Here is a 27,616-nt window from a genome sequence, read left to right on the forward strand (position 1 = left end):
ATAAATAAAAGGTCCACTGGAAACATTTCATGACTGGCAATTTCTTCTGCCTTGTTATCTGGGAAAAGCGCCAAGTGACAGTGCGAAAGTGTCATTTTGCGGGCGAGAAGGAGCCTACCAGGCGAGCGTCTGAGCCTCCAGCAAGAGCGCGGCCAGTTGGGGAGTTAGCGACCTGGAAAGTTAGCTTTTTTGCTCTCTCCACAAATGCTACCTCAGCAGTTGAAAAATTGCAGCATTTTCTGTTTTTATTTCAGATTTCCAGCACCTGCAGTATTTTACTCTTGTATGTGGGTGTGGCTACTGCGTCATGACGTGCTGACATCAGCACGCTGACTGCCTGTCTGCCCTGATCCAAGATGGCGTTTACATTCGCGGCCTTTTGTTACATGTTGGCGCTGCTCCTTACCGCCGCACTCATATTCTTTGCCATTTGGCATGTGAGTATCAGATTATTTCCGCTTTTATAACTGAGCATATTTTTTTTTAAATGGCCCATTCTTTTCCAAACGTGATTCCTTCTGGCTGGATGTGGGAGGTTGATGGTGGATTTGCCGGTTGGTCCTGCTTGTTTGCGGCTGTTGTCAGGCCCGGGGTTGGGGTTAGGGTTAGGGGTAGGGGTGGGGGGGATAATGAATGTCCCAGAGATTCCCCAAAACAAGGCACCCATTTCCCGCTTTCTCAGTACATTTCCGAAATACATTCTCATTCAGACTATCTTGTTTAAAGCGATCCTAGTTTCTGATGCCGCCGCTTTTCTTGGCTGGAGCTGAGTGTATTCAGAGATTTGGCACGATTTTTGCCACAATGTAAATGAGTTTTAATATTCCAGTTAATTCCGTACCCTATCCTCGGCTTTGCTAAATGTAAGACTAGTTGTTGAAGCTTTTCGATGTATGCGACGGGAATGTAATTCATAGTTTTGCATTTAAAAGCCTTATCAAAAATAGGGGTGTACAATAAATTACATTAGATTCACCTTTATTTGGTCGAATCATCTAGATTAATAAACGGTTTGTGAGATTTCAAACGAGGCAAGACGTAATTATGTTAAACCTTTGATACTCTTTTCCAGATTATAGCATTTGATGAATTGAAGACTGACTACAAGAATCCTATAGACCAATGTAATACACTCAATCCTGTAAGTTAATGTGAGGTGATTTTGAATATTTATAAATAATTTATTTTGCTTTTTATCTAAACGTTCCGTTTTCTCTACCTAGCGAAGTTATTTTCCTTTGAGTCTATTGATTCACGCTTGCTTCACCTTTGTATTCTGACTGTTATTAATCTACAGTGATCTTGTCAGCTGTCGTACTAACATTCTTTCAATCTGCTTTTGTCATTTTTTTCGGCACAAAGACAGTTGTAAAGGTTAAAAAGATTAAAAGAGTCAAAATGGCATTAAAGGTTCGTACTAATTTCTAGTTAAAATGCCTTTTTTTAAAAACCTTTTTCTTGGGGTCATATGTGAACGTCTTTCAGATCATAATTGACTATACAGAAGTAAAATCAAATTATTTGCAAAAATAATTGTTTTATCGCTAATGAATTTAATGACTATGGGGATATTGCAATTAAATTTTAACTTGTATGCTATGCTGATTTGGGCTGATAACCCCAAATTATTGCTTGTACAATGTAACCTGAATGCATTTTGACATTGATAAATGCAGAAAGGAGTTAAACTTATCAAACTAATTTGTAAGCTGCAAGCTCGACCTTTGTAAATTTCAAGAGTAAAGCAAATCCATTGGAATTACTAAAGATGCACAAATGAAAATGCTGAGGATGCTGCTTAACTGAAAGACTATTGTAAATGACCCAGCTCAGCATCATCAAACATAACACATTTAATTATTGTTGGTGATCAATATTCATCTTAATATTGAGATTTTGGTGGGCATTCTTTCATGCAAAGATACATTGAGAAGGCACATTAGTTAATTATGGAACTGTCATACATATAGTTTTAAATCCTATATGCTAGCAAAATAAATCTTATATGCTAGCAAAATGTCAGTCTTTTAATTTGTACTTTATTAGATAAAACGCTTGTTCACCAGATCATAAGATATGGGTAACAGGGGCCAATTGGCAATCTTCATTTATCCACCCAGAATGACAATCAATTTTTCCTCCTCCCCACAACCGTGGCATGCAGTTGTTTCTTACATGAATCACGAGTTTTTGCCTCCCCTATTATATCTGGAGGTTCATTCCCATCCATTCCATCAGCTACATTTGACTCTTACCAGCTTGAACCCATGTCCCCTGGAACTGCTCTTGCAGTTTAATTTGAAATAATTTTCCAGATAAACCACCTCTATGCCATTTAATATCTTGCATATCTCTAGAATATTACCCTGTACCATCATAGGTATTCGGAATCATGAAGGGTCTGGACAGAGTAGATAGGGAGAAATTTGCCACTCATGAAAGGATCAAGAATGAGACGGCACAATTTTAAAGTAATTATTAAAAGAAGCAATATTGATATGAGAAAAAAACACTTTCATGCAGTAAGTGGTTAGGGTCTGGAATGCTCTGCCTGAGAGTGTGGTGGAAGCAGATTCAATTGAAGCATTCAATAGGGAATTAGACTCTTATTTGAAAAGAAAGAATGTGCAAGGCTGTGGGGAGAATGTGGGAGAATGGAATTAGGTGTGTTGCTCATTCAGTGAGCCTGTGCAGACACAGTGGGCCAAATGGCTTCCTCCTGCATCGTACCAATTATCTGATTCTTTCAAAGTGGAAATGTGCAAGTTTCTGCATTATTCAGACCTCAAACTAGGGATCACTGCCTCCTGTGCATGAATATCTACCATGTGTCTCAATTTCTAGTACTGGGACCTGTACTCCAGGTGTGGTGTAAGTAGAGTACTACAGAGTTCAAGCATGATTTCCCCTGATTTGTACCCTTATTATTCCAGCAATATAATTCAGCATTCTTTTGGCTTTGTTGATTGCTGCTCTGCAGTGGTTAGACTTATTGAACTTTGAGTCTACTAAGACACCTCTACCAAACTCATTCTTTTCTATTTTTCATCATCTCTGGAATATGTCTATTTTTCCTTCCTATGTTCAGCAAAATAACTAGGATTTGCATTTACACTGCTTGTCTGATTAAATTTCATCTGTCATTATTCTGCCCAATTAGGTATTTGTCAAACACATTTTTAAATTTCTGAGCCCCCTCATCCAAATCCACTGCCCTCTTAGTTTGTTGACATGCAAATTTGACCAGTTTATATTGGGTTTCTGAACCCAAATCATTAACGTAGGTTAGAAGTTGAATTTTTCAATGGAATATTTGTCAGCATTTTATTTTAAATTTGTTGCAATATCGAGTACTTGTAAGATTTTATATTAAATTAAGTGGGGGGAAACAATTAGAATTTTCTGTGACTATGTATCACCTAATGGTGAACACATAAATACCTATTCTGAAATCATTTCACTGTGAACCATTAACTAATAAAGCAAATGGCTGCACTGTTGCACACTGCTGTTTATTTTTGAATGGCATCTTACTGCTATAAGTGTGTCAAACATTTTTTAAAGGATTTTAATTGAAATATGTATCCAGTGCAGTTATTTAACACTTCAGGATTGCAGATTTGAATGATTTTTTTTGTGGAGTACCTCCTACTTGGTTTTTTTGCCTCCAATACCCTTTTCTTTTAATCAAAGTTAAACCTCAACTTGCATTTCAATTGCTCATCAAGCAAAGAAGGGTATTCAGTTCAACTTGTGGCTATCACTGGATCCAGACTATCCACAAGGAATTGAATAAATGGGAAAGGGATCTTTTGATGAAAATTTTCTCCTATAAGTAGCTCAGGAGCTAGGATCACCTATGATTTGTTCAAGCCCGATTTTTCTAATTGGAATCCAGTGGTGTTTTGTAATCTGTACGATTTGTGAGTTCATACTTCAACGTTGCAGTTTGAGAATTTGAATTCCATTTGGAAAAAAAAAGTGAATAAAAAGCTGGTGACAGTAAAAGTGACCATGAAGTTGTCAGAATGTCATAAAACCTGTCTGGTTCACTGCTGTCCTTACCTGGTCTGGCCTATATGTGTCTCCCAGTCACATGTTTGTCTTTTAAATGGCAAACCACTCCGTTGTATTGAACTGCTACCTTGAGGCAACTCGCGATGGACAATAAATTCTGCCCTACCCAGCAAAATCCGCATCCTGAAAATGAATTAAATGTTCAGTTTCTGTCACCTTGGCAAAATGTATATCTTGTCATGATGGTATCATTCTATTTTTCATCCAGTATTTTTTCTTTAATACTTCCCTTCCTAAAGAAAGCAACTCAGACTTCGTTTCATGGTTGAAGTAGTTCATTTCAGTATCTTATCCAAAGCAGTTATTCATGTATGTGTGCATACAATTAACATCAGTGGATTTGACAGTTGAGGTCATTACAGCTGAGCCTGATCCAGACTTCATATGGTTTGTTTTAATGAAATTCCAGGAGGTTTGTATTTGCTGTTTTTCTTTCTCTCTTTGAAGCCTGATATAGTACTTTTGCTCTTACCTTGGCTAAGAAATATAAGCTAAATAGTCCATGGATTGATCCCGGATGAGCTTACTGGTCTGTTTGACAATGTCGTGCTGTACAGTGCATTCACTCACTGAAGCACTGCTTGCATTTTTCTGCCTTTCTATGTTGAGAGACAGGTGTTTGACGTGGATGCAGTAATTCATTGAGTTGTAATGCAGAGAATTTTGAACAGGGAAACAGGCCTTTTGGTTTGTGCTGGTGCTTATGCTGCAGACGAGCTTCCTCTCAAAGCTCTTCATTTAACTCTGTCGGCATATCCTTCTAGTCCTTTTTCCCACTCACGTACTTACCTAGCTATCCCTTAAATGCTATTCGCCTCAATTACAGCATGTAGCAGTGAATTCCACAGTCTCAGCATTCTGCGTATAGAAGTTTTTTCCTGAATTCTTAGATTTATTAGTGATTATCTTGTATTTAGGGCCTCTAGTTTTGGTCTCTGCCACAAATGGAAACATCTTCCCTATGCCTACTCTAGCAATCCCATTCATAATTTTAAACATCTCATGCAGGTCACCCCTCAGCCTCCTGTGTCAGCTGGTAGCAGTTGGTAGCAGTCTTGCTTTTGAGTCATTGGGTTCTGAGTTCAGGCCCCATTGCAGGCCTTCACAAAAATCAAGGCTGACATCTGATGCAGTATTGAGGAAGTACTTCAGAGTCAGAGGTGCTGTCTTTCAGACAGGCTAAACTGAGAACTTTCTGCCCTCGTGAGTGGACCTATTCCATGGCATTATTTTGAAGAGAAGGGGAATTCTCCCTGGTGGCCTGGCCAATATTTATCCCTCAACCAACATTGCAAAAACAGATTATTTTATTATTGTCATATTGCTGTTTGTGGGAGCTTGCTGTGCACAAATTGGCAGCCACATTTTCTACAACAGTGGTTGCACCTCAAAGTACATCATTTGAGCCGTCTGGTGGTCGTGAAAAGCGCTATATAACTGCAAGCTTTTTTCTAGAGAAAAAGACCGTTCAGACTTTCTGGGTAAGTATAACATCACAGTTCTTGTAGATCACACACACAAGGAGGAAAGCTGTTGGGAGTCACTCTACTCCATTAGCTGATACTCAGCAGTAACACTGAAGAACTGGAAAGATGGGGGCGGATGAATTTTCAAAATTGTAAAAATAAAAATTGTATCCCCAATTTGGCTCAAACTGCTTGCAACCTAGGCTGTGCCACCCCTACTGGTTGAAAGGCAGGTGGGAAGGCAATGAAATTGGCAAACATTTTAAGATAAACTTATCTAAGGCAAACTTGTATCTAGAAATGGGACTGATAATATGATATGGTTGAATCAATAGATTTCCTGACAAATAGCTCCATTTGATCTTGTAATTCAAATAGGACAAAGAAAGCTACGAGATATGGGTGTTGCTGGCTAAACTAGCATGTATTGTCCTTCCCTAATTACCCTAAAGGTGGTAGTGAGCCACCTGCAACTGATCAAGGCAACAGGCTGTAGCATCTGCATAGATGAGGACCAGTGGGCATTTGTGAAAGTAGCAGTCAGAAAACTGTTGAACTAAATTCATTTCACCAACTTTTTGCAAAATATTTCTTTAAACTATTTACATAAAGGTAAAAATATTGTTTGACCTCTTGAGTATACTTATGCAAATTTGGTCTGGTAGTATACTGGGCTAGTAATAAACAGATCCTGTCATAGTTAATTGTAAAATTGAATTCAATAAATCTGGCAATTTGTGAGCTATCACCAGAAAAATGGCCATGAAATCTTGTAGGTTTAAATACTCAATTGGTTAATCTGTCCTTCATTTAAGAGAAATTGCCATCTCTATCTCCTCTTCCAGACTGCTGGTGACTCCAGTCCCACATTATATAACAAAGTCTTAATACGCTCAGTAATATGGATGGGTAATAAATACCACCTTTACAGTGTCCCCCATATCGTAAAAATAGATGGGAAGAAATTTCATTAATTTATGTCTTTTGTCTGCTAGGAGCTTCCACTGTTTAAATTATTAAAGCAATGTTTATCATTGTGCTCTACTTTCCACATGGTGGAACCTATATTATCTACTAATTTCCATTATTCTGGTTTGGAGATGTCCATAGAACCATAGAAAAGTTACAGCACAGAAGGAGGCCATTTGGCCCATCTTGTCCATGCCAGCCTCAGGGCACCCAGGTGCCCTTTTTAATCCCACCTTCCTACATCCGGCCCATAGCCCTGCAATTTACAGCACTTAAGGTGCAAATTCAGGTACTTTTTTAAATTTAAAAGAGTTTAGAGTTTCTGCATCTACCACCAACTTGGACAGTGAATTGCAGACACCCACTACCCTCTGCGTAAAAAAAGTTCTTCCTCATGTCCTCCCTACACCTTCTGCCACTTATCTGGAATCCATGTCCCCTGGTTCTAGAATTCTCCACCAAGGGAAACAATTTTATCCTGCCCACTCTATCTATTCCTCTCATAATTTTGTACACCTCAATCAAGTCACCTCTCAGCCTTTATTCTAAAGAAAATAATTCCAACCTATCCAATCTCTCCTCGTAGCTACACTTTACTAACCCTGGCAATATTCTTGTAAATCTCTTCTGCACTCTCTCCAGAGCTATTATGTCCTTCCTGTAACGTGGTGACCAGAATTGCACACAATACTCCAGTTGTGGCCTCACCAGTGTCTTATACAATTCCAACATTATATCCTTTTATATTCTATACCTCTGCCTTGTTTACTTGAACTGCTGCCTTCAGGGACCTGTGTACTTGTACGTCAAGATCTCTCACTTCATCTACCCCTCTTAGTATATTCCCATTTATTGTGTAATCCCTGTAACTGTTTGACCTCCCTTCTGTTATGTCTAATCAAAATTCTACTGTGCTGTGCTTGCCCTCAAACCAAATTTTGAAAAAAGGGGTACCGTGTCTGGAAGTAACCATTTCATTCTGCAAATTGTAACCTTCATTGGCCTATGCTCAAGACTCATGAAAATCAAAGACTGCTCAGTTAATACGAGTGCAGGGCAATAAATCAGAACCTTGTTATATGATATGTATTGTCATGGTGAGGCAGTCTTAATAGTTCCTATTAAAGGTGACTTCATAGCAAAAATCTTCCTTAAATTGACAATTACACTTGGGTACTTTAATAAAAGTGACTGAAAAGTGGAATGATTAATGCAGGTGCACTAAGGGTGCTATACTGGGTAGAAGCTAAAACATACTGTTGGGCAGAGTAAAGGGAACTTTGCTTTTTAGCTGATCAACTGTATCTGACTTAGGAATGACTGATATTGAAATGAGACAAAATTGCAAAATTATTCCACTTGCCAGCATTGACATCCTTCATGTTGATAAGTACAAAATTCACCTCCAAATATTTGAAGGAGAAAAATGTATTCTACGTTTAAAAAACGTAGCAAATCTTGTAAGTGAAAACATTTCTTCACTTTTCTGGACTTTCCTTTTCCATCCTGTTTTTATATTAACTTTTGCTTTTGATCTTTTCAAGTTTTTTTTTTAAAACAGAAGCACTTGACTTTTTGTTCCTGAGCCTAAAAATTCTGCCAGTCTTGGAAGTCTGAAGATTGACATGATTTCAGGCCAGTTCTCTTGACACTTCTTTTCTAGTGTCAGATTTAAAGTGGGACCACTTGAGTTGTTTTTATCACAGTTGTGCCTGGATGAAACCTAGTGCTCTAAGGATTAAAGCTTATTAAGAACTCGCTGCAATATTAAAGACTGCATACATCTTAAACATTTTAGAAAGTAACAACAGAATTTCCAATTGCCATAAACTTGCATGTTGTGTGGCTGCGACATATCTTGCTTTACTCCAAACTGCTGTCCCTGCTTGTGCTTTGTAACGGCTATGTAATTTGTATGAGATTTTGTTAGAATGGTTCTGCTCCACGTACTGCTCCCATTGTTCTGACATGCCTGCCTCTCATCAGATGTGCAACTTGGGACAGGGCATGCAAATACTTCAGAATATTTTTGAGTTAATTTTTACATTTTTAGTTGAAAGAAACAGTTCTGTTTACTTTCTTAGATTCAGTGCAGCTCTTTGGTTTGTATCAGATGTGATTCAATTTGTTTTCCCATTTTATAAGTAGTGCTGGGAAATTACACATTTTACATGAAACTTTTAGAATGGGATAAAGCTCCTCCACTTCCTGTGAGTCTTGAGTGTATTAATTTGGTGCTGATTAGCGCTGGATTATGGTTAGTATAATGGACTTGCATCCATTAGGAAGTGGATTAACATTGTTCAAATGGTTACTTGGAACTCTTGGAACCAACAGACAGAGGGAACTTCCATTCCATTGGACTGGCTGGATTTGAACCAGGTCTCCAGAGATAAAAAGCAGTCTTTTCAAATGCTGTGTTATAAAGTCCCACATGTGGAACTTTAGAGAATATGTTCTTTTGTATCCAAAGTGTCGAACTTTGTTGCATATCTATTGTTTTGATGACGCTGAAACATTGGCCCTATGGGATACCTATTAATTTTTAAAAAATCCAATAGGTGATTTTTCTTTTGCCATGGTATACAGGTAAAAGCAAATCTTGTAAAACATACTCATTTTAGGGTTTTTTTTTCAGCTGGTACTTCCTGAGTACCTCATCCATGCCTTCTTCTGTGTCATGTTCCTCTGTGCAACAGAGTGGCTTACACTCGGTGTCAATATGCCATTGCTGGGCTACCATATCTGGAGGTAAGTAGCTATCGTCTGACATTTTCTGCTGAATGTATTTTATGTTTTGTCTTGAATAGGTAATTGAATTTATTGTGTTAAATATACAGCACGCTCTAGTGGTTTATTTGCAGCTTTTTTGTACTTTGTATTCCAGCTCTACATTGTGTGTTTTTGCTGAAGCCTAGCACACAATCTCTCCTCCTTATAAAGCACATTCGCTTGGTAGTACAGAACTTGAACATTGCTGAAAAGAGAAGCATTTTGCTAGAGCGTTTTGCCTTACACTTGTCAGGACAAATGCAAGAATACCAAATTTTAAACAATCACATCAAATTATGCTACAGGAGAAAAGGGTGCTGATTGGTTGGCAAATTGACTCTGGCCGATTTGTTGCCATGGAGAAAGCATTGGAGGACCATAGCCTCCCCAAGCTCCCGGATAATTTAAACAAGGTGCAAGGTTTGAAAATATTCCTTTTGTTTGCAAACAGTGGGTCCCTGCATATATTTAGTTAGAACAGTATATCACTTCTAGCAAGCATAAATGAGCGGCATTACAAGCTCAACTATTTATCTTAAATTGGTCGCTAATGTAGATATTAACACACTCAGGATTGTTCAACAAATGCTGCCCAATTGCAGAATCACATCTAATAGTAGACATTTTGTTTTGAGCTTGCTAGGTGAGCAAGTAGCTAGGGCCCTATTTACAAGATTTCTGATAAGGTCAATCTTATAGCACAAGGAGCTGTATGAATCCCAATGTGTATAATGATCGGGGAAGGTATGGCTCTACGTGCTGTAAGATTGGCCTTATCAACAATCCTATAAGTAGGGCCCTAGCTATTTGTTCACCTTGTAAGATTAACGCAGAAATAGTGCGTATCATACGAACATACGTATTTACGCACATACAAAATAGGAGCAGAAGTAAGCCATTTGGCCCCTCGAGCCTAAGATCATGGCTGATCTGTTTGTATTTCTAATTCCACATTCCCATCTACCCCCGATAATCTTTGATTCCCTTGCCTAACAAGAATCTATCTACCTCTGTCTTAAAGATATTCAATGACCCCATCTTCCGAGGCAGAGAGTTCCAAAGTTGCACAACTGTCTTGAGAGAATTTTTTTCCTCATCTCTGAGATAAAAAAGAGACCCTAATTTTAAAACAGTGCCTCTAGTTCTGGACTTGCCCACACAAGGAAGCATCATTTCCATGTCCACCTTGTCAAGACTGTTCAGGGTCTTCAATCAAGTTATCCCTCACTCTCCTAAACTCCAGTGGAAACAAGCCTAGTCTGCCCAATCTATCCTCATAAGACAACCCGCTCAGGACCCAGAGACTTGTCAGCCCACAGCTCCATCAGTTTGCTTAGTACTGCTTCCCTAGTGATTGTAATTTCACCAAGTTCCCCTCTCCCCTCCATCTCTTGATTTATGGCTATTATTGAGATGTTTTTTGTATCCTCTGTAGTAAAGACAGAAGCAAAATATTTGTTCATTTCATCCGCCATTTCCTTATTATCTACTAGTAGCTCCTCATTTTCCGTCTGTAGAGGACCAACATTCACTTTACTTACTCTTCTTTTTAAATACCTGAAGAAGCTCTTTCTATCCGTATTTACACTTCTAACTAGCTTCCTCTCTCACTCTAATTTCTTTCTCCTGATTAGCCTATCATCAGTGATAGGGAAATTGCTAGAGTATTATAAAGGATGTGATAACAGGACACTGAGAAAATATCAGGGGGATCAGACAAAGTCAGCATGGATTTATGAAAGGGAAATCATGTTTGACAAACCTACTGGCATTTTTTTTCAGGACATAACTAGCAGAATAGATAAGGGAGAACCAATGGATGTGTATATTTGGATTTTCAGAAAGCTTTTGATAAAGTCCCACATAAGAGGTTACTGTGCAAAATTAAAGCACATGGGATTGAGGATAATATATTGGAATGGATTGAGAATTGGTTAGCAGACAGGAAACAGAGTAGGAATAAATGGGTCTTTTTTGGATGGCAGGCAGTGATTAGTGGGGTACCACAGGGGTCAGTGCTTGGGCCCCAGCCATTCACAATATATATCAATAATTTAGATGAGGAAATCAAATATAATATTTCCAAGTTTGCTGACATCACAAAACGAGGTGGGAATGTGAGTGGTGAGGAGGCTTTTAAGAGACTTCAGGGCGATTTAGACAAGTTGAGTGAGTGGGCAAATACATGGCAGATGCAATATAACATGGATAAGTGTGAATTTATTCACTTTGGTAGGAAAAACGGAATGGCAGAGTATTGTTTAAATTGTGATAGATTGGGAAACGTAGATGTACAAAGGGACCTGGATATCTTTGTACAGCAGTCACTGAAAGCAAGCGTGCAGGTGTAGCAAGCAGTTAAGAAGGCAAAAATGGTATGTTGGCCTTCATTGCGAGAGGACTTGAGAATAAGAGTAAGGATGTCTTATTGTAGCTGTACAAAGCCTTGGTGAGACCATACCTGGAGTATTTTGTGCAGTTTTGGTTTCCTTACTGAAGAAAGGATATACTTGCCATAGAGGGAGCGCAGCGAAGGTTCACCAGATTGATTACTGGGATTGCAGGATTGTTGTTTGAGGAGAGTTTGGGCCGACTAGGCCTGTAATCACTGGAGTTTAGAAGAATGAGAGGGGTTCTCATTGAAACGTATAAAATTCTGACAGCGCTGGACAGACTAGATGCAGGGATGATATTTCCTCTGGCAGGAGGTGGCGGGGGGGTGGTCTAGAACAAGCGATTACAATCTCAGGATATTGGGTAGGCCATTGAGATGAGGAGAAACTTCTTCACTCGAGGGTGGTGAACCTGTGGAATTCTGTACCATAGAAGGCTGTGGAGGCCAAGTCATTGGATATATTTATTATTAGTCATGATCATATTGAATGGCTGAGCAGGCTCGAAGGGCCAAATGACCTACTCCTATTTTTCTGTTTATATTACACAATATCAAGTCTCATGTAACCTTTTTGGCTGGTTCCTGAACACGCTGCTCTAAAAAAAACTATGTCAAACATTCTCTGAACTCTTCATCCAGGCTACTACTGCCAATCTGATTTTTCCAGTTTATATGTAGATTAAAGTCATCCATGATTATTGTTGTCTCTTTATCCTAAGCACCCAAAATTTCTTCTTGTACACTTTGTCCTACATTGTGGTTAGGGGGGCCTATAGACCAGGCCCACTAGTGACTTCCTTACCCTACTTTTCCTCATCTCCACCCAAACCGATTCTACATCCTGATCTCCTGAACCAAGGTGATCTCTAACTGTTGCGCCAATGTCATCTTTGATTAACAGTGCTAACCCTCCACCTTTACCTAGCTTCTTGTTCTTCTTAAATGTTATATACCTCTCAATGTGCAGGGTCCAATCCTTGTCATCCTGCAGTCACATCTCTGAAATGGCTATCAGATCATATTTATTTACTTCAGTGTGCACTATCAATTCATTTACTTATGAATGTGATGTGCATTCAGATACAGAGCCTTTAGTTTTGCCTTTTTGTTATCTTTGTAACATGTAGACTTGACTGTCGCTACATTCTTAAGCTTTTTCCCTCTTTCCCTTCCTGCCATTCTCTGAACTCATTTCCCATATTACTATTTTGCTTTCCTGCTTTGACTCTACCTCATGACTTGCAACATCTACCCAAGCTTGACTCCTCACCCACTCCTTGTTTAGTTTAAAGCCATCTCTACTTCCCTAGTTAAGCAGCTCGCTGGTTCCAGCACGATTTTGGTGTAAACAGTCCCAACAGTACAGCCCCCACTTTTCCCAGTACTGATGCCAGTGCCCCACGAACGGGAACGCACTTCTCCCACACCGGTCTTTGAGCCACGCATTCATCTCTCTAATCTTATTTGCTCTATGCCAATTTGCACATGGCTAAGGTAATAATCCAAAGGTTATTACCTTTTAAATTTCTTGTTCTTGATTTGGTGCCTGGCTCCTCATACTGACTATGCAGAACCTCTTTCCTAGTTCTACCTATGTCATTGGTGCCTACAAGGACCATGACAATTGGATCCTCCTGCTCCCATTGCAAGTTCCCCTCCAGCCCTGAGCAGATCCTGAACCTTGGCACTGGGCAGGTAACACAGCCGCCTGGACTGTTGCTCTTTGCTGCTGAGAACAATGTCAAGCCCCTTCACTATACTAATATAAAAACAAAAAAACTGCGGATGCTGGAAATCCAAAACAAAAACAGAATTACCTGGAAAAACTCAGCAGGTCTGGCAGCATCGGCGGAGAACAAAAGAGTTGACATTTCGAGTCCTCATGACCCTTCGACAGAACTTGAGTTCGAGTCCAAGAAAGAGTTGAAATATAAGCTGGTTTAAGGTGTGTGTGTGGGGGGCGGAGAGATAGAGAGACAGAGAGGTTGGGGGGGTGTGTGGTTGTAGGGACAAACAAGCAGTGATAGAAGCAGATCATCAAAAGATGTCAACGACAATAGTACAATAGAACACATAGGTGTTAAAGTTAAAGTTGGTGATATTATCTAAACGAATGTGCTAATTAAGAATGGATGGTAGGGCACTCAAGGTATAGCTCTAGTGGGGTTTTTTTTAATAATGGAAATAGGTGGGAAAAGGAAAATCTTTATAATTTATTGGAAAAAAAAAGAAGGGGGAAACAGAAAAGGGGTGGGGATGGGGGAGGGAGCTTCACTATACTGTCCCCTACTACCACTATATTCCTGTTTGCTCCCCCCACTTGAATGGCTTTCTGTACCATGGTGCCATGGCCAGTCTGCTCGTCCGCCTTGCACATCTCACCTTCGCCCACACAAGTTTTGAGCACCCCAAGCCTGTTTGACAGTTGCAAAGTCTGAGGCTCCTCAACTCCTGTCTGCTTGGTCTCTTTACCTGCCTCACTCAGCCACATCCTCCTGTGCCTCACTGCTGTCCAAAACAGATGACCCTATTCTAAGAGGTGTGACCGTCTGCTGAGATGAAGTGTCCAGGTATTTCTCCCTCTCCCTTATGTTGTGCAGTGTTTGCAGTTTGGCTTCCAGATCAGTGATCCTGATCCGGAATTCCTCTAGCTGCTTACGCTTTCTGCAGGTGTGTTTGTCCTGGATCGCCTTGGTGTCCAAAATTCCCGCATTCCATAACTGCAACATAACACCTGAACTGCCATTGTTATGTATCTTATTTAGTTAATTTAATTACTCTTAATTAATTTAGTATAATTCCTATGTATGCTACAATTTTCTGTGCTTGCTAGTACCACCCCAAAATGAAACTAAAGGTTAGATGATTCTTAATTTCACTAGTATGTGTTTTAGGTATTTATTTTAATTTTATTTTAACAATTTTATTTAATCTATTTTATTTCTTAAGCTAGCCTACAGCACAATCGCTGTCCTGATCAGATCATTGTTTGCTGTGTTTCGCACAAACACAAATGGGCCAAAGGCTACCACTTTCAGACGTGAAAAGTGCCTGGCCTACCTCAAAATTACTCCTGTAAGGCAAAGTGTTTCAAAAATTTGAGCAACAGGTTAAGGAAGCTATTTTATGCTGCTACTATGCAGTGGCAACATGAGTGGCATTTTCCACTAACAGGATGCTGCTGTTAGTCTAAAAAGATACTTACCTCCTACAAAATTGAGCAATGTCTTGTATGAACTTTAGTGCCAGTGCAATGCCAGGTATATAGGCCATACATCCCAATGATTGGCTGATCGAATCAAACAGCATGTTCCTTCGGTTGTTCTTAATAGGCAGAGTACAGACTGTACTCAGCTAGCCAGTGCCTGCAAAGCCCAAAGCAAACATCTGCTGTTAGATGTGATTCTGTGATTGGGCAGCACTTGTTGAACAATCTTGAGTGTGCTAATAGCTACACTAAACAACCAATTTATGATGATCAGTCAAGCTTGTAACATGGCTCATTTACACTTGCTAGAAGCGACATACATCCATATGCAGGGACCAGTTCTCTGTAAACAAAAGGAGAATGTTCAGGCCTTGAGTCTTTTTTGATTACGTGGGAGCTTAGAGAGCCTATAGTTCCCTGATGCTTTCTCCATGGTAATGTCCTGGCCAATCAGAGTTAGCTTGCCAATCAATCAGCACCCTTTTCGCCTGTAGCATAAATTGTGAGCATTTAAAGTTTGGTATTCTTGAGTTTGTCCTGATGAGTGAAACTGAAAAGCTTTGGCAACATGTTGCTCTTTTCTGCAATATGCAAGCACATTGGAGCACTGAAATTCTGAAAACTTGGATAAGGGATTGAGAGACACCAGAGTGAGTAAAATTTGCTTTATGACGATTTGATAATTTAGCTTTTTCTGCTTTTAATGCCAAATTACTTGGAATTTGAATTCAATCTTGCAACCATTCCTCAAAATCTATAATTGAAATTGCAGTGAATATGCAAAACCTTGGGGAGGAGTGCATAATAAATTTCATCAGTTGAGATTGTTTCAAATTGAACATTTCCTGATTAGCACACCTTACATACTTAATATTGCCAAAACATTTGATTTGACTGAAAAGTCACAATAGACTTATTGGACTTGATTTTTGATCTGGGCTTGGAACCCTGAAGTCTAAATAATTTCTGAGTTTTGATCCTGCAAACAATCGTCGCATGTAAATGCCCTGATTGGGCTGGAGATGAACTGGTACCCAACTGGTGGTGTTGAGCGTTACAAGTCGTTGGGAGCTGCCAGCAGAGTTTGAAAGGCAAAGAAAGACAGGTAGACAGCAGCCATGATGGGGCCTCCTGCAGATGAGACAAGGCAGTACGTTGGAGGGCTAGCAGCCTGACCATGCACAAAAATGACTAAAATGGCCAACTAAATGGTATTGTGCCTGATCTGGGGCAGGATCCACCAGTTCCCAAAACATTCCAGGTTAGAAATATCCATTAATTTTTTTTCCCGCATGAACCCAGCAGTTATGTACTAACATGCACCAGACTGTTCAGTTTTGGTGATTTAAAAATTGAAAATTGCCTTCTTGCCCTCCCTGGCCCATTAACAAACTCCTCAAGGAGTTAATTGGCAGTGAGTGAATTCCCCCACTCCTCCCCACCTGTTCTCACTTTGAAAATTCCAGCGTGTTCCAGAGGCGTCAGGATACTGAAATGGCATCCAGGAGCATTATATTCAAAGCGCACCCACTCATGTTCTGGCCTCCACAGGCAATTGAAAATCCTGACCCATATGTCAATGGTACCTAGAATAGAAATAGAAGCTAACAATTGGAATGATAAATAGGAAATTATAAAACCGACTGACTTCTATTTGAAGCAATAGTGTAATATACTAAATGCAATGAAGAGGACAGCAGATTGTACATGCAGTTCTTAAATTGTACATTTGCACTTAGCGAAATGTTGTAGCCAATTAAAGCACAGTCCAAAACACCACCAAGTTGAATGAAAAGTTGATCTAATTTTGTTGATGTTGGTTGAGCAATGGATGTTGACTTGGATACCAGGAAAACTCATGGCTCTTCTGATATTATAATGGAATCTACAATGTTCATCTGAACTGACAGACCAACTTACGTTTAATATCTCATCTATACAACACCTTTAGCACTACACTAAAGTGCTGGCCTAGATTATGTGCTCATTTAAATATAGGGTTACTGATGCCAATGCCGTGCCTAATTGTGCTCATACCGTTTCAATATACAGTATCTGCTGCACTTTACTTGTGCATACCAAAATGTAACAGGTGTATCACAGTTCAAGCTTATTGCATTACCTGTACAGTATACTGTTTCAAGAAACATTTAAATGGAGGGCACATTTTTAAAAAAACATCTGTTCAAAAATACATTCGTGTTTTATGAAATTTTCAATAAAGTATAGAAAAGAGATAGATACCTGGTTATTTCTTGTTGTTTTAGTTTGTCTTGAGATAATCTAGATTTTTTTGATAACAAGGGGAGCCAAGTAGATATCAATCTAGAGAGACTTCTAACAATAATTAGCATTTAAATTCATTGTCGGACCAGACTCTTCCTAAACAGGGGTACCTGATCCATGGCCTTTAAAAATACAGGCCAGATTGGCATCTAAAATTATACCATGCTTCAGACTCTGGACTACCATAAATAAAACTGTGGGTGTTCAGTTAGTATATATTTGGTGAAAATGCCCTACATGTTCTTTGATAATAGCATTTAAAATTGATGTATGCTTGATTTCCTTTCTCTGCTCCCTCCCAAAAATAGACGGGCTCACAATGTATACGTCTTGGATAACTTGTATCATAAATACTATCTTAATTTTAAAATGTTGCTTTATAAAGTGAAATCTAACTATTAAGTGTTGAAGAAGTGAAATAGATGGCCCAAAGTAAAGTTTATATTCCTGGCATTTATAGCTAAGCATCAGTGTCAAATTAAAGTAAGAATCAGATAAGTGTTTGGCTGATGACAGTTGATGTCTATTTTGAAATGGGTAAATTAAGACCATCAATACATACTATATGTAATAATTTGAGCCTCATGTATTTTTGAACAGATTTTTAAAAAATCTGCCCTCCATTTAAATGTTTCTTGAAATAGTATACTGTACAAGTAATGCTTTTGAACTGTGATACACCTGTAACATTTTGGTATGCATTTTTAATGACATAACGTTATAGGTCCACTGCATAGCACACCTTTTAGCTATTCAGGACACCAGGAGCATGTAAAAGACAACTCCAGTGAATCTTGCTTCAGTATTATTCCTTTGTTGTTCAAAGCAACTTGCTTGGTTATCCAAATCTGTGATTGGTACAAATGGTGGACTATCAGAAACATGGGTATACAGCAACATTTGCAAAGAAATGTTTAGAGCCATCGATGCATAACCAGTAAGATTGTTGGGAGGGTAATGTACACAATCAACTTGAAGAACTTTATTTAAAAAATGGCTTGCTGAACTACCTAAAATGACAGGTGACAATCTTTGGGTTTGTGAAATTTGAGCATTGAAGAAGAATAGGCCATTTCTTCCATCAAGGCTGATCCTTCCATAGACCTTCTGCAACCTACTTTATAATGAATTACACCCAATTTATTTAATTTCCCGTGGGAAATGACCTGCATAAATATTTATCCCCAAAGACTCAAGCAAATTCCAGAATATCTGCTAATTTCTACACTTCCAATATTCAGCTTTGGCTGGGTGGCTGTTTCTAGTGCAGCAGTGTAGGAATCATTATATTCTGTGGAGTACAATTGTCCTGCTAATTTGAAGTCCTTTTTTCTGATAAGGTTTTAGAATTATCCAATAATTGGAATTGAATAATGTAAATAACACAGTGGGAATTTGGTGCTTAAAACATGAACTCAAGAATTTGAAGTACAAGGTGTTTATTCTTTTTGTTCTCTACGTATCTAAATCTTTTCCTGCCCTCTACTCTATAGCATGGTTAGAGGATTCAGGGAGACTAATTATTTGCAGGGGACTGGGTCAAAATTCTGTGCTTATTGCAAGACAAGTAACCTATTCTTGGTTTTCATATGTATGCTTCTCAGCATCTTGAATACCAGAACCATGACTTACGAATATACGACTTACAAACATGGAGCAGGAGTAGGCCATTCAACCCCTTGAGCCTGCCAACCTTTTTAATAAGGTCCTGGCTGATCTGATAGTAACCTGAAATCTGCTTCCCACCTACCGCTAATAACCTTTCATCCTCTTGCTTAGCAAGAAACTATTCACCTTTGCCTTAAAAATATTCAAAGACTCTGCTTCTGCCACCTTTTCAGGAAGAGAGCTCCAAAGACGCACAACCTTCTGAGTGAAAAAATTTTGCCTCATCTCTGTTTTAAATGGGCGACCCCTTATTTTTAAACAGTGACCCCTAGTTCTAGATTCTCCCACAAGATGAAACAGCCTCTCCACATCCACCCTGTCAAGACCCCTCAAGATTTTGTAAATTTCAATAATGTCTCTTACTCTTCTAAACTCCAGTGGATACAAGCCTAGTCTGTCCAACCTTTCCTCATAAGACAACCCACCCATTCCAGGCATTAATCTGGTAAACCTCTGAACTGCTTCCAACATTTCTCCCTTTTTAAAATTATGCTTACCTATACAGAATATACAAGGAAGTCCCTTAGAGTTGAGAAGAGTGAGAGATAATCTCTTTGAAACATACCAAATTTTTAAGGGGCTTGACAGGGTAGATACTGGGAGGATGTTTCTCCAGATGCTCAGTTGTTGAGTATATTCAATAGACTTTTGGATACTAAGCAAATCCACAGATATGGGGATAGTGCAGGATGGTGGAGTTGATGTAAATCTTATTGAATGACAGCAAGCTTGAAGGGCTGAATGGCCTACTTCTCTTATTTCTTATGTTCTAAAAAATATGACAAAGCTTGACTTTGTGATAATTTAAGATAATACAATATATATGAAACCAAAGACCAGGAAATCATCTTTGGTCTTCTGAACTCTCTCATCTTTGATGAATCATGATTCATCAAATGTTGGCAATATTTTAATGTAAGAAAGGCCCCAAAGCATTTTACAGATAGCTGCCTTTGAAAGTGGAACAAAGGAACATGGTTGAGCCATTCGGCCTCCAAGCCTATCTCACCATTTAATTAGATCGTGGCTAATCTGTCACAACTCCATTTACCTTTACTTGCGAATGAAACTTTTTTCTGTCAATCTCAGTTCTAAATTTCAATTGACTTATGAGTCCACAGTCTATTGCAGGAAAAAGCCCACTTTTCCATTACCCATTGTGTGGAAAAAGTGCTTCCTAATTCCATTTCTGAATGGTCTAGCTCTAATTTCAAATGTGCCCATTTGATTCTCCCATTTAAAGAAACAGGTTCTTTGTAGCTACTTTATTGAAAATGTTATCATTTTAAACATTTCCATAAGATCTATCCCTCCACTTTTGAATTCAAGGTAATACAACCCTGGATTGCTTCATTTCTCCTAATATTCTAGTGATTAATGTATAGCCAGTGTAAGGCTAAGTTCTGTGAATTTCTTCCCATTAACTGATGAAGATGAATGTGTTCTGGTCTGAAAACAAAATGCTGGTCAGGCAGCATCTGTGGAGAGAGAAACTGAGTTAATGTTTCAGGAAGGTGACCTTGCATCGAACTGGGAAATGTTAGCAATATTAGCAAGTGAAAGGGAGGAAGGTGGGAAAAACAACAAAAGGGAAGACCTGTGATAGGGTAGAAGGCATGCAAGATTAAATTACAAACCAGTTGGTGGTGCAAGACCAAAAGGAGTAGTAATAGGACAAGGAAAGAAACAAAAGATGTCCAGAGGAGGTGTGAATGACAGAATGCTGAACAGTTGCAGTCCAAAAGGAAAAACGAGAGTAAAATAAAAACTTGCAAAGAAAAGGAGAACAAAATGGGGACAGAGGTTATGGTCTTAAATTGTTGAACCTATTGTTGAGTCTGGTGATCTTGCAACCCCAACTCTTTTGTCATTTAATCTCTTGTATCTTTCACCTTAGCTTTTTGCTCTTTTTCCCACACCCCCACCCCATGCCACCCCTTTCACTTGCTTTAGGCCTGTTACGTTTCTAACTCTTCCCAGTTCTGATTAAAGCTCAGAATTAAAGACCTGAAATGTCAGCTGTACTTTTCTGAGATGCTGCCCTACCTGCTGAGCATTTCCTACATTTTCAGTTTTTTTCATATTTACAACATCTATAGTATTTTGCTTTTGTGTAAGAGTTATGATCTCTTTGTTTATTCCAGGCTATAATTAAGGCCAAATATAGTAATACTCTTGAGATCAGCCTGATTGTTTCATGAAAACATGTAATCTGAGGCACTGTCTGTAAAAGGGTACTATTATGTGTTTGATAAACAGTGTTCTGAAAAAGTAAATTTCCATTATTGTCTGAATAGTTTTGCATTACCAAAGCCAAATTACATCCAAAGCATTTACTTTTTCCAATTTTATTGGATTTACCTATCAAGGTGTTTTAAGTTATTAAATTAACTGGTGCAATGACATATAAATTTGCTATGTCGTTCACAAAACTACTTTTTATGGGTCTCGATGTTCCTTATTTTATACCAAGCCATTGTTTTATAAATGGTCTGGAAATGTGCTCCATTCTTAGCTTATTCATATGTTGATCACTGCATTTAATAGAGAAATTGTGACTTTTATTGTATCAATTGATAGTGTATCCCTTTTTAATCAAAATAAAATCTTTTTGTAGGTACATGACTAGACCAATAATGAGCGTTCCAGGTCTCTATGATCCAACCACTATTATGAATGCTGATATACTAGCATACTGTCAGAAGGAAGGATGGTGCAAACTAGCATTTTACCTGTTGTCTTTTTTTTACTATCTATATGGGTAAGTTGATATACAAATGAATTATGTTTTTAGAAATGTTTTCTCAATTTTACCAGTGAGATTTGTGTGCCACTGAGTGTATAATGACTTATGTGATTTTGAAGTATAAAACTTAGGTATTAGGTTTCTTGTTCTCAGGCAAGAAAATAATTTTCTCTTGAGAAACTTGAGTGAAAAAGTAAAACTGTCGCTGCAGATTAAAGACTAAGAGATGATGGGATAAAATGAGAAATGAAGGTTGGGTAATGCCTTTGGAAGGAGGAAGAGAAAATGGAGGATGTTAATGGAGTTTCTTCGTTTTAAGATCCCAGGACATGATGAACTGTGGTAGGAGACTGTGCAATTTTTAAAAATTCATTTACAGGATGTGGGCTTTGCTGGCTAGGCCAGCATTTATTGCCTATCCCTAATTGCCCTTGAGAAAGTGGTGGTGAGCTGCCTTCTTGAACCGCTGCACTCCATTTGTAGTTACACCCACAGTGCTGTTAGGGAGGGAGTTCCAGTACTTTGACCCAGTGACAGTGAAGGAACGGTGATACATTTCCAAGTCAGGATGGTAAGTGGCTTGGAGGGGAACTTTCCATACACCTGCTGCCCTTGTCCTTCTAGATGGTAGTGGTCATGGATTTAGAAGGTGCTGGCTAAGGAGCCTTGGTGAGTTTCTGCAGTGCATCTTGTAGATGGTATACACGGCTGCTCCTGTGCGTTGGTGTTGGAGAGAGTAAATGTTTGTGAATGGGGTGGCAATCAAGTGGGCTGCTTTGTCTGGATGGTTTTGGGCTTATTGAGTGTTGTTGGAGCTGCACTCATCCAGGCAAATGGAGAGTATTCCACCATACTCCTGATTTGTCCCTTGTAGATTGTCGACAGGCTTTGGAGAGTCAGGAGGTGAGTTACTCCTAAATTCCTAGCTTCTGACCTGCTCTTGTAGCCACAGTATTTATATGGCTAGTCCAGTTCAGTTTCTGGTCAGTGGTAAGCCCCCAGTCAGCCTAACATCTGCAGAAGGGATTGAAAGAATATAGGTTGCTTTACCAGGAATTAGGGAACAAGATGAAAAGGTTAGGGGGTAAGTAATATTGACAAAATAAGTGCAATAAAGATTGCACTGGAGAGCAGGAGAGAGGTTAGAAAGAGCAGGAGAGAGGTTAGAAAGAGCAGGAGAGAGGTTAGAAAGAGCAGGAGAGAGGTTAGAAAGAGCAGGAGAGAGGAAATAGCTTATCAGATTTCTTGCATCACATCCAGAAGCATTGGAGAAGAGCCTTTTTAAAATCTTGGGAGTGGTGATAATAGCAAAGCTGCATTTAATCCTTTTGATCGCATCTCCACATGTATGTTAACTGTTTCCAGAATACTGACCCAGGGATGCTGAAGTAATGATAATATACATTCAAGTCAGGGTGATTGATGTATGACTCAAAAGAACTTGAAGGTGATGGAAACATTGCTCTTGTTTCTGGCAGTAGATGTCACAGGGGAGGGATGTGTTGTTGAAGTAACTTTGGTGAGTTGCTGTAGTGTGCACTGCAGATCGTACATAATGTAGCCACAGTATGCCGGTGGTAGATTTTGAATCCAGTGCTTTGTTGTGGCTATATCCACTGAATATAGATATATTCCATTAAGAAATAAATCTATGAGAAGAATTCACCATCTGTGGTTAACTAAGGAAATTAAGGGTATCAAATTGAAAGAAAAGGTGCACAATGTTCTGAAGATTAGTGGTAGGCCAGAAGATTGAGAACATTTTAGAAACCAGCAAAGGATAACTTAAAAAAAGAGGGACAAATTAGAATATGAAAGTAAACAAGCAAGAAATATAAAAACGGACAGTATCAGCTTCTGCAAGCATATAAAAAAGGAAGAGAGCAGCTACTGGAGAATTAATAAAGGAAACAAGAAAATAGTAGATACTTTGAACAAGTATTTTGTATTTCCCTTCACAATAGAAGATACAAATAGCATCCAAAGAATGGTAGAAAATCAAAGGGCAAAAGGGAGGAAAGAAAGAACTTAACAGAGTCACTATCACAAGAGAAAAAGTACTAGGAAAACTAATGGGACTAAGGGCTGACAAGTCCCCTGGTCCTAATGGTGTGCATCCTAGTGTCTTTAAAAGAAGTGACTGTAGAGATAGTGGATGCATTGGTTGTAATCTTCCAAAATTCCCTAGATTGTGGAAAGGTTTCAGCAGATTGGTAAACCACAAATGTAATACCTCTGTTCAAGACACAAGGGAGACAGAAAGCAAGAAATTGAGTCAGTCAGCCTAACGTTTGTCATTGGGAAAATGTTAGAATCCATTGTATAAGAAATAGTAGCAGGACATTTAAGAAATTATAATTCAATCAGGAATGGTTTTATGAAAGGGAAATCATGTTTGACAGATTTATGAACATTCTTTGAGGTTGTAATAAGCAGGGTGGACAAAGGGGAACAAGGAGATGCAGTGTATTTGGGATTTCAAAAGGCATTCGATAAGGTGCCATAAAAGATTATTACATGAGATAAGAGCTCAGGATTTTGGGGTGATATATAAGCATGGATAGAGAATTAGCTAATTAACAGGAATCAGAGAGTTGGGATAAATGGATTATTTTCAGTTGGCAAACTGTAACTGGAGTGCCACAGGGATTAGTGCTGGGGCCTTGACTATTTACAATCTATTTTAATGACTTGGATGAAGGGACTGAGTATATTGTAGCCAAATTTGCTGATGATACAAAGATAGGTAGGAAAACGAATTGTAAGGAGGACACAGAGTCTGCAAAGGGACATGGATAGATTGAGTGGGCAAAAATTTGGCAGATGGGGTATAACGTGGGAAATGGCAGGAAGATTGGAAAAGCAAAATCTTATTCAAATGGAGAGATACTGCAGTACAGAGAAATCTGGGTGTCCTTGTACATTAAGTCCTCAATTAACGCTGCCTCACCGAACATTATTAATAAAATAGTGTCAATATATCTGTTTAATGTTGCCAGTTTCACTTTAACATCGTTTGCCCCAAATTTCCTCTCTGCATCCAGCCTGCTGACAAAACTTTTCCCCCAGCGTTTTGGCTCTTGTCATTAGTGCCTCTTCCTCCTGCTCCTGGGCCTTGCCCACCGCCCTGGGGGTCTATTCTTCTCTTGGCTGCTTGCTCCGTTGCCGCCTATACTTCTGCCTTCGCTGGTGCTGAGCAGCTACTGAAATCTTGGGATCCATCTACTGAGAAAAGTTGATCAGTGCAGGAAGTTCTGGGACTTCAGCTGATAACAGCACTGACCAACCTCTGCTGCTAGATGGAGCCTGGTCACTATAAGGGCACTCAGTACAGGTATCTGTGTGGTTAGTGCTTTTTTTAATATTGGGTACTGTGCTGTATTTCTTTTATATTTAGTGATGTAAGTTATCTAAGCTAGGAATGCACAGTGCTGCACATATAAGGTACAGTATTTCAACTTGTATATCCTTATTTTCTGGGTGAGAAATGTCAGAAGGAACCTAACTTTGGTATTGGCTCTTATGAGAACCTATGAGTGAGTCAGTCATTTCATTTACTCGTGATTTTCGGGACACAACCACAACTTTAATTGAGGACTTACTGTACATGAATCTCAAAGTTAGTATGCAGGTACAGCAAGTAATTAGGAAGGCAAATGGAATATTGGCCTTTATGGCAAGAGGGATGGAGTGCAAAAGTAGGGAAGCCTTGTTACAATGGACAGGCATTGGTGAGACCATACCTAGAGTGCTGTGTACAGTTTTAGTCTCCTTTATTTAAGGGATATACTTTCATCGAAGGCAATTCAGAGAAAGTTCACTAGATTGAGTCTGGGGACGAAGAGGTTGTCCTATGAGGAAAGGTTGAGCTGGTTGGCCTATATTCATTGGAGTTTAGAAGAATGAGAGGTGGCTTGACAGGGTCGATGCTGAGAGGATATTTCCCTTTGTGAAATTTAGAACTGGGAGAACAATTTCAAAATAAGGGATCGCCAACTTAAGACAGAAATGAGGGGGAATTTCCTCATGGAGGGTTGTTAATCTTTGGAATTCACTGAATATATTCAAAGTTGAGTTAGATTTTTGATCTTCAAGGGAGTTGAAGGTTATGGGGGTGGGCAGGTAGGAAAGTGGAGTTAAGGCCACAATCAGATTAGCCTTGATCTTATTGAATGGCAGAGCAGTCTTTAGGGTCCAAATAGCTTACTCTTTTTTTATGTTCTTATCTGGGTGAGTGGTAAGTATTCATCACATTCCCAACTTGAACCTTTTAGATGATAGAGAGATTTTGAAGGGCAATTTCCCTTAAGAACAGAGTTGGTGCAGAGCCCCAGGCTACTACAGAGTTGATGGAAATAGATGCACTATCAACTGTAGCACATAGCAATGTTGGTTAATTTAGATATCCTTGAACATGACCTGTGGAAGATTCATTTAGTTGCTTGTTTAGAAGTGAATAATTCAAGGCTCATTTACATCTTTAAAAATGTGATAAATTCCTCAAAAGAAGGTACAAGAGCGGAGTTGCAGAAGTAAATAACAGATTTAAATATCATCATTAGAACCTGAAGAAGATAAGACTATATAAATGATCTAGGTTTGGGTACAACTCAGGATGATAGACCAGGTTCTATACATTAAACAATACATTTATAAGGACTGTAGGTCTGTAGCTAGAAGGATTACCTTATGATGAATAGAGGCAAATATCTAAGAGGAGGGAAGAATGGACCATGATTAAATGACTAAAGAGACAACTTCAGGACAATAGGAGGGATACCATTTGTCGTGCAGCACAGAGAACGGAGGTTACTAAATTACTCACAGCAGTTGATTTGGTTTGTTAATTTTGAAATCAAGTCTTTGTTTTATTTCATTTTGACAGGTTTAGCATATTGGATCTTTTTAACAATTTTGTTTTGCAGAATGATCTATGTGCTGGTGAGTTCTTAAAATAACAGTTGAGAGATCCAGTGGAGTCGTTTACTCCATGCAAGAAACAAAAGGATAATGGTGGTTTTTGAACAAATTGGACTCATCTACAGAACTTGTAGTTCACCAGATATGACTTGCTTATATGCATACAAATAAAATGCTTTCCCTCACTTTTCATGGACATTTTGCCTCCAGAGTTTATAGTTTTCTGCCTGTAGAAGAAATGATTTTTGCAAATTGCGTTGACCCAAAACTCAGAAGAATTACGTTTGTATTTTATGTATGAAAATCACTAATTACCAATTATGTTTTAAACATAACATTGAAATTGCACTCATATTTGATGCTATTTACAAATAACTTGCAGGTATATTATGTAAAATAAATTATGTTACTAGGCTCAAATGCGTTGTGTCTAGTTTTAAAAAACTAAAGGATGAATCCAGATTCTTTGGTCCCCTGAACACCAATTTGTTTGTTTATTAAATTGTTTTTTTTCACATTGTGTAAAGAGAATTTGTTTTAAAACAGCTTGTTCTTGTACTCTCAATTGAAATGATGGATATAATCTGTGCTAGTCATCCTTTACAAATATGCAAATTAAAGTTCTTTTACACAAATGGATCCCTTTCCCATGCAAAGTCACATTTATTTTAAGTAAAACTTTGTTTTTGTTGGGAAACATTTGTTTGTGAAAACTACTTTAGCTCTGGTAATGGTGCCAAAGTAATCCATGTTGATTTGACCTACACATTTATATGGTTCTACTATACTTTTACTACACAACAAATTATAGCATTTGTTCTGATTATGTTTGAGGTTCAAACAACAAACTCCATTTTTGGAATAGTTAATTTGGTTTGTAATAATACTGTTCACTAGATGTGGTGTGTTACAGCTGTATGTTTATTTTTCTGTACAAATTCCAGCAAATAAAAGGCTTGAATATAAATTAACAAATGTTAAAAATTGTGTGAAGAATGCAACATTTTATGTTTAGGTGAACCATGGGCAATGGTACTGGCACAAAGGCTTAGTTAATATACAAGGAACTTGGTGTTGAGTTTATAATATCACAAATATCCCTGTTAGCA

At 38.6% G+C, this 27,616-nt stretch overlaps 1 protein-coding gene across 1 annotated transcript; it reads left to right on the forward strand.

Annotated features, from left to right (window-relative positions):
• Window positions 1-294: 294 nt before the first annotated feature.
• On the forward strand, window positions 295-27,474 carry cnih1 (cornichon family AMPA receptor auxiliary protein 1). The gene is made up of 5 exons (XM_041214590.1): window positions 295-437; window positions 1,073-1,141; window positions 9,151-9,263; window positions 21,459-21,602; window positions 26,513-27,474. The coding sequence occupies exons 1-5, from the start codon at window positions 357-359 to the stop codon at window positions 26,538-26,540; spliced, it is 435 nt and encodes a 144-aa protein (XP_041070524.1). The 5' UTR covers window positions 295-356; the 3' UTR covers window positions 26,541-27,474.
• Window positions 27,475-27,616: the final 142 nt, after the last annotated feature.

This window comes from Carcharodon carcharias, chromosome 20, assembly GCF_017639515.1.
Source record: "Carcharodon carcharias isolate sCarCar2 chromosome 20, sCarCar2.pri, whole genome shotgun sequence".
Taxonomy (NCBI): domain Eukaryota; kingdom Metazoa; phylum Chordata; class Chondrichthyes; order Lamniformes; family Lamnidae; genus Carcharodon; species Carcharodon carcharias.

Bases quoted from the DNA above. Each gene is read 5' to 3' on its own strand.
- cnih1 (XM_041214590.1), top strand. From the start codon at position 357: ATGGCGTTTACATTCGCGGCCTTTTGTTACATGTTGGCGCTGCTCCTT. The intron at 438-1,072 runs GTGAGTATCAGA...ACTCTTTTCCAG, and splicing joins TATTCTTTGCCATTTGGCAT to ATTATAGCATTTGATGAATT. The intron at 9,264-21,458 runs GTAAGTAGCTAT...ATCTTTTTGTAG, and splicing joins CTGGGCTACCATATCTGGAG to GTACATGACTAGACCAATAA.